Source organism: Dryobates pubescens, chromosome 31 (assembly GCF_014839835.1).
Source record: "Dryobates pubescens isolate bDryPub1 chromosome 31, bDryPub1.pri, whole genome shotgun sequence".
NCBI classification, from domain to species: domain Eukaryota; kingdom Metazoa; phylum Chordata; class Aves; order Piciformes; family Picidae; genus Dryobates; species Dryobates pubescens.
The window spans coordinates 7,323,658-7,330,633 of NC_071642.1; the positions used below are offsets into that span (position 1 = coordinate 7,323,658).

A 6,976-nucleotide genomic window follows, 5' to 3' on the forward strand; every position below is an offset into this window, starting at 1 on the left:
CTGAGACAAAGTGCTTCCTTATCTCGAGTGCTGGGCTGCTGGGGCAGAGCAGCCGAGCTCTGGCCCTGCTGCCAAAACAAAGGCACTTGGAAAAAGCCTGGAAAGCATGGGGAGGGTTGGGTGGGCAACGCTCTACAGGAAGCACAGCAGTTTTCACGTGTGCAGTGCTCTCATTTTCATGACATTTGCACACTAAAGCAAGCAAACAAACACAAGAAAAGGACCAGTAAAAGATTTGAGCACAAAATCCTTCCCCTGTGGCCCAGGTTGTGCTTCTGAGCTGCTGGAATCGATGTGAAGGTGAAGGCAGAGCAGGCTGCTGGCCTTTGTGTGTCTTCAGCTGTTGTTAGATAACCTCTTTGTCAGTGCTGTGGCTAAATTAAGGCCAATTCTAACCTGCCACATCACATATATAAGATAAAAGAAAGGAAGGAAGGAAGAAGGCCCTCACTCATCTTGCACTCATCTGTCCTTCTGCATTCAGTGCATTTGTGACTCCAGTATGGTGTTAGTACAGAATCACAGAATAGATCTGGTTGGAAGAGACCTCCAAGCTCATCCAGTCCTACCCTCCACCCAGCACTGCAGGGTCACCACTAAACCATATCCCTAGGCACCAGCTCCACACTGCTTGAACACCCCCAGGGATGGTGACTCCAGCACTGCTCTGGGCAGAGCATTCCAGTGTCTGAGAACCCTTCCAGAGCAGAAATATTTCCTGAGATCCTGAACCTTCCCTGGTGCAGCTTGAAATCATTTCCTCTGGTCCCATCCCTTGCCACCAAGGAGTAGAGGCTGTCCCCTCCTCGCTCCAACCTCCCTTCAGGGAGCTGTAAAGAGCAACGAGGTCTCTCTCAGCCTCCTCTTCCACAGCCTGAACACCTCCAGCTCCCTCAGCCCCTCCTCATAGCCCAGGTGCTCCAGGCCCTTCTCCAGCCTCCTTGCCCTCCCCTGGACACCTTCTTGGCTGCCTGGGCACTACTGGCTCATGTTTAGTCAAGCCTTAATCAACCTAGAGCTCTTCCCCCATGCTCTGTGCTGCACAAGTACAGGCGAATGGACCTCTTCCCAAAGAACTTCCTTTGTAACTCCAGTGCAAAGGCTTAGCTGTAAGATGAGTCTTGAGAAGGGTAGGGCTGTTACCTTGCAGGAGCTGGTTATTGCCCCTTGTGTGGAATTGGTGGGCTGGGAAGGAGGCTCTGCAGAATTTCCGTGTGAGCTCGGGGGCTGCGCGGACGGGAGCCGCTCACGCACAGCAAAGGAAGTCGGCTACCAGCAGGCAGAAAGAAAGGGCAGCTCCTCTCTGAGAAGAAACTTGTCCTATCTCCAAGTGTCCTAGTGCAGAATGTTTACAAAATGCTCATTAAGGGAAGGGGGATTGCGAGATAGCAACAAATCTGGTGCACAGCTTCCACTCCAGGAGATAAGAGAGGCAAGGCGACCACAGAAGAGAGCAAGCCATATCCAATTACCGAGACCTGGTTTTGGGGAGGGGGAAGGGGGAGACAGGCAGGACGGATCACAAGCCTCAAGACAAGAGCTTCCAAACTTGTCATCCCTCTGTGACACAAGCAGTGCACAACCCAGGGGATAAAACCGCCGCCGAGCCCATGCGAGAGCTAGAGCCTGTGGAGCGCGCCCGGAGGCTCCAGCAGCGCCATGGATTCTGTGGCCCTCCAGCTGTGGGCTGTCCTCTCCCTCTGGGTTCACCTTGCCGCTGGCAGTCCCATCCTCAGCTTGGAGCACTCTTCCCTGGAGGAGGACGTGCCCCTCTTCGATGAGATCCTCTCCGAGCAGGACGGTGTCGACTTCAACACCCTGCTCCAGAACATGAAAAACGACTTCTTGAAGACCTTGAACCTCTCTGACATCCCCCTGCACGAATCGGCCAGGGTGGACCCTCCAGAGTACATGCTGGAGCTCTACAACAGGTTTGCCACCGACAGGACTTCCATGCCCTCCGCAAACATCATCAGGAGCTTCAAGAACGAAGGTAAGGGCTGTGGCAGTGAGTAGAAATGAGCCTTGTGGCGGTCAGTGGCAAAGGGCTCTGCCAGGCTTCGGGCACGAAGCGCAGCAGGGCAGCAGAGGCCCTTCGGTGAGGATGGCACTGGGAACGTGCCGCTAACCCTGTGTGCTCCGGGCTGCCCCTGATCCCACCTCTTGTGCCGTTATAGCCTTGTCCTTTGCTTTCCAGGCTGTCAGGCTTGGGGGAAAGATCATAGAATCGTAGCACCAAGCCTGACTTGGGCACCTCAGCTCCCCTGGTCCCCCAGAGCGCTGTGCCTCGGCTGCAATTAGCTGATTGACTTCCCAAATGAGTGCCTTAAGCAATGTCTGATGTCAAGGCAAGAAATGCTTTGGGTGCAGTATTTTCCTGGTATGAGCTTGGCCATTTCTGCTCACAGCCTCTCACTGCTGATCCTCAGGGGGTCTGTAATGTTGTCGTCCTTTGGCACCTGCTCAGAGCCCAGCAAACTGCGAAGCAGAATTTGAGAGAACCCTTAGGTTTTACTTGGGTTAGAATCCTTCCTGTTGAAGAGAAAAAGACAGCCAACCCAATCAAACAAACAAAACACACCCCAAAAAAACCCCCCCCCCCCCAAAAAAAACCCCAACCCACCAACCAACAAAACCCAACCAAACAAAAAACCCAACCCAAACAAAAGAAGCCAACAAACCCCAACCCAAAAGGAGCTGAGGAAGCCTAAGCGTGGCTGTAGGTAGTTCCCTTGCATGTGTCTGCTTCATGTCTCTGATCTCTGAGGAGGAGGAGGTAGTGTTTCAGTGCTAAATGATCAATACTCTCTCAGTGGTTCCTGGATAAAACTGATTTTCAACCAAAGGCTCCCAAACACTGCTCACCCCACGGTGGCAAACACCAGGGCTTGGATGAGGTTTAATTACTCAGGGTCACATCCAACACTTCAAGCTGCTTCCCTCCCTCTTTGTTGGCCTTAATTAAGAAATTAATTAACCAACAGCACTCATTAAGCAACTCCTTGCTGCCTTTTCTCTAACATTTGCCATTTGAAATGCTGAATTATCCAGGAGAGGCTACGTGCAGGTCACAACAGGGTTGCCCCACAGTGAGATGTGAAGAGAGGATCCCAAAGCTATCCTCTCCTCTGTCCCTCTTGCCAGGCCCCAGCAGCATGATTGTAGTTTGAAGAGGCACCAGATCATGCTTTAAGTCTCCTACAGTGGTTCTTTTCCTCCAGTCTGGAGAAATCTATTGAGAGGCTGGTGGCAAACCCATTCCGCAGCTGCTGCTCTGCCCTCACTCCTGTCCCAGCTCATCAGCACCCATGAAGAGGTTACAGGAACACATTGTGGCTCCTCTCTTGCTTTTGTGCTGTTTGGGGGGAAGGAAATGGGATTCAGATTACAGAATCACAGAATGTTAGGGGCTGGAAAGGACCTTGAAAGATCATCCAGTCCCAACCCCCACCCTGCCAGAGCAGGGTCACCTAGAGCAGATCCCACAGGAATGCATCCAGCGGGGGTGCAATTGCCAAGGGCAGTGTGCTGAAGAACTAAACACAATGTGGTATTGGTGACTTAAATCCAAAATCATTCCACTGGCAAGCCCTCAGAGCAGGTTTGCAGCACTGGCAGTGGTGCAGACTGCCCAGCCCCAGCCACACGCAGGGTGGCTGACAGCTCTGTGCCCTTCTGTGGCTGTGACATTTAGTGCCTGGTTCATCGCTGCAGAAGGTCTGCACTGGATGGGGTAAATGTGGCTTAACCTGCTGTCATTTCAGCGTTTCTCTCACCTCCTCCAATCCAAACCAGCAAGATGTGAAGTGAGACTGCTGGTGTCCTGTCAGACAGCTTCCTGAGCTCAGGCAGGCAGAGGGTTCAGTGTTTGTTGTGAGTCCTGCAAGCCTGTCCCACCACTTCCTGCTGAAGAGCTCTTCTGATAGAGAGATTGATTACTTGTAATGATCAGGACAGTAGAAACAGGCCACAGAATGATTATTTTTGTTCACCTGCCTGATGCAAATTGGCAATGGTAGTTTCATGGCTGTCCAGGAAATCATTTGTTGTGGAAACACCACTTGCTGCCTGGCTGGAGTTACCTCTCTGCTTTAGCATCACTCTTGCAACTGGGGCTTCAATCAGTTCTTAAAACCTCAACTAAAGCTCTTCAGGGAAGCTTTCCTTTTCCTCTGGTCTCCAAATCTCCCTTCCTGACCACCCCAGGGGTGTGCTGCTAACAGCAGGTGGCATTTCACCCTATGAGCTTTCTAGCTAAAGAGCAGAGTCACATCCTGACTTGCAAACAAACCCTGCTAGCACTCACCTGGCTTCATACTCGTGGTGTGGCCTTTCCCTGCCTCCTGTTCTCCTCTGCTATATGATCCAGTGGCATTCCTCCACTCTGTAATCATTTCTATCACACTTTAGCTTATCAAGGTTTAGGAAACCCCAAAGATTACTTCCAGTTTGGAGATCGTAGCTGAGCTTGAACAGCACACAGTCTTCAGCGTGCAGCCTGCTCCCACCCTGGCGCTGGGCAGAGCATATCCAGCTCCCAGCCTCAGCAGCAGGCAGGTAGGGAAATGGAGGCAGAGTCACCTCTTGGCTCTTATGAACAGACAAAAGAGCAAAATAGAAAGAGAAAGCCAAAAGCAGGTGCTTCAAAACCTCCAAGCTGAAAGGAAGCAGGACAAGTCCTGTGCTAGAGTCAGCTGCTTGCTTGAATGTGCTGCTGGAGCATGGGCAAATCTTGCAGTTTTCTCAGTGCCATTTCTCTCCAAACACACCAAAATTGGAGGATCCAGGGATGAGGGCAGCAACAGGTTGCAAATAGGTCACCTTTGCAGAACTGTGCCCCGTGTCCCAAGCTGTCTCTGAGTTAGGAGCAGCCAGCAGAGCCCCCAGCGATCGCCTGGGCAGTGCAGGCTGCCTGTGTATAAACAAAGAGTGCAGACAGGAGAGACAGCCTGGCTGACAGGCAGATATTGTGTCCTTAGGTGCTTTATTAGCTAAAGCTGCCAAAAGTGGCTGAGCACAGCTGGCTGGCTGCTCACTTGAAGCCCATTGAGCCTGTGGCAGGATTTCTGTTGGCTGGTGACCCACATGAGATGTTCACCACCAGCCCTTCCCAACCAGGAGCCTTTGCATCTTGCAGAGCAACCTTTCCTCCCTTAGTGCTTTGTCCTTTCACTTTCTGAGGCATGTTCCAGGAGAAGGAAACACTTCTGACACAGAAAGGCCAAGCAGCCAGAGCTCCAGCCTGCTGGCCTCACATGTGCAGCTTATGTCACCCTGTCATGGTCACTCCAGGGCCACATCCTTCTTCCCTCCCTCTCCCATGACCAGGAGTGTTTTCCTTCATTTATGAAATAGTTGCTGTGCAGCAACCTCGAAGTGATTTAAGTTTCAGGCTTAGGCAGCACATTTTCAATATGGAACCTTTCCAGGTGACAAGGAAGGCCCTGGAAGGAATGGGGATAGAAGGAGAATGCATAACTGCAGGTTTATGGTCTTCAGCACATCTGGGATCCTGCTGTCCTTAGGCTTCCAAATTGTCCTCTTTCCCAAGTAGGGTTTGGGGACATGATGAAAAAAACCCTCCCCTGGAACCATCTGACCGAAACCAAGCACCTCAGGGTCAAGGCTCTGAGCAACCTGCTCTAGTGGAGGATGTCCCTGCTGACTGCAGGGGGGTTGGACTGGATGAGCTTTGGAGGTCCCTTCCAACCCAAACCACTCTGTGTCAGTAGATGTGTTGCTGAATGCATTGACTGACCCTTCTGAAATGTTTGGTCTTTATCCTCCCCAGACTTGGCTTCCCACCCTGTTGGTGTCACAGGAATTCGGAGATACCCTCTTCTCTTCAATGTTTCCATCCCTCACCACGAAGAAATCATCATGGCCGAGCTAAGGCTCTACACCTTGGTGGAGCAGGACCAGATGCTCTACCACGGGCTGGACCGGAAGGTCACCATCTTTGAAGTGCTGGAAACCGAGCCTGTGGGGGTAGGGGAAGAGAGGAAAATAATGCCCCTGGCATCCAGGCACATCTACGGCACGAGCAGCGAGTGGGAGACCTTCGAGGTGACCGAAGCCATCCGGCGCTGGCGGAGGGCAGGGCTGACCACGCACCGGCTGGAAGTGCACATCGAGAGCAGGGAAGGGGAGGAGCAGCCCGGGGAGGGGAAGCTGGATATCGACATCAACTCGGAGGCCAAGCACGTGCCCCTGCTGATCGTGTTCTCCGACGACCAGAGCAACGACAGGAAGGAGGAGAAGCAGGAGCTGAACGAAATGATAGACCACGAGCAGCTGCTGGACTTGGAGAACCTGGAGGTTGGGAACTTCCACGGGCAGCCGGGGGAGGAGGCGCTGCTGCAGATGCGCTCCAACATCATCTACGACTCCACCGCCCGCATCCGCAGGAACGCCAAAGGCAACTACTGCAAGAAGACTCCGCTCTACATCGACTTCAAGGAGATCGGCTGGGACTCCTGGATCATCGCCCCGGCGGGCTACGAAGCCTACGAGTGCCACGGGGTGTGCGCCTACCCCCTCACCGAGCACGTCACGCCCACCAAGCACGCCATCGTCCAGACTTTGGTTCACCTGAAGAACCCCCAGAAAGCCTCCAAGGCCTGCTGCGTGCCCACCAAGCTCGACCCCATCTCCATCCTCTACTTAGACGCGGGGGTGGTCACCTACAAGTTCAAGTACGAGGGCATGGTGGTGTCAGAGTGCGGCTGCAGATAGTAGGGGGGAAGGGCACGCGCGGGGGGAGCGCACGGGGTTGGGGTGGAGGGGGGGGGAGGGGGGAGGGGAGTATTTAATGATCCAGTTTGTAAATTTGTACATTTGGGGTTTCCTATTTAATGAGGTTATTTAATGAGGCATGTACAGATGTTGTATGTTTCCTGCTGTGGGGCATGGGCAAGTCATGCAGAGTCACAGAAGGACAGAATGGGAGGGGTTGGAAGGGACCACCCAGAGATCA

At 53.0% G+C, this 6,976-nt stretch overlaps 1 protein-coding gene across 1 annotated transcript; it reads left to right on the forward strand.

Annotated features, from left to right (window-relative positions):
- Window positions 1-1,659: 1,659 nt before the first annotated feature.
- BMP10 (bone morphogenetic protein 10) lies at window positions 1,660-6,735 on the forward strand. The gene is made up of 2 exons (XM_009897803.2): window positions 1,660-1,993; window positions 5,792-6,735. Exons 1-2 carry the CDS (start codon window positions 1,660-1,662, stop codon window positions 6,733-6,735), a joined length of 1,278 nt encoding a protein of 425 aa, XP_009896105.2.
- The last annotated feature ends 241 nt before the right edge of the window (window positions 6,736-6,976 follow it).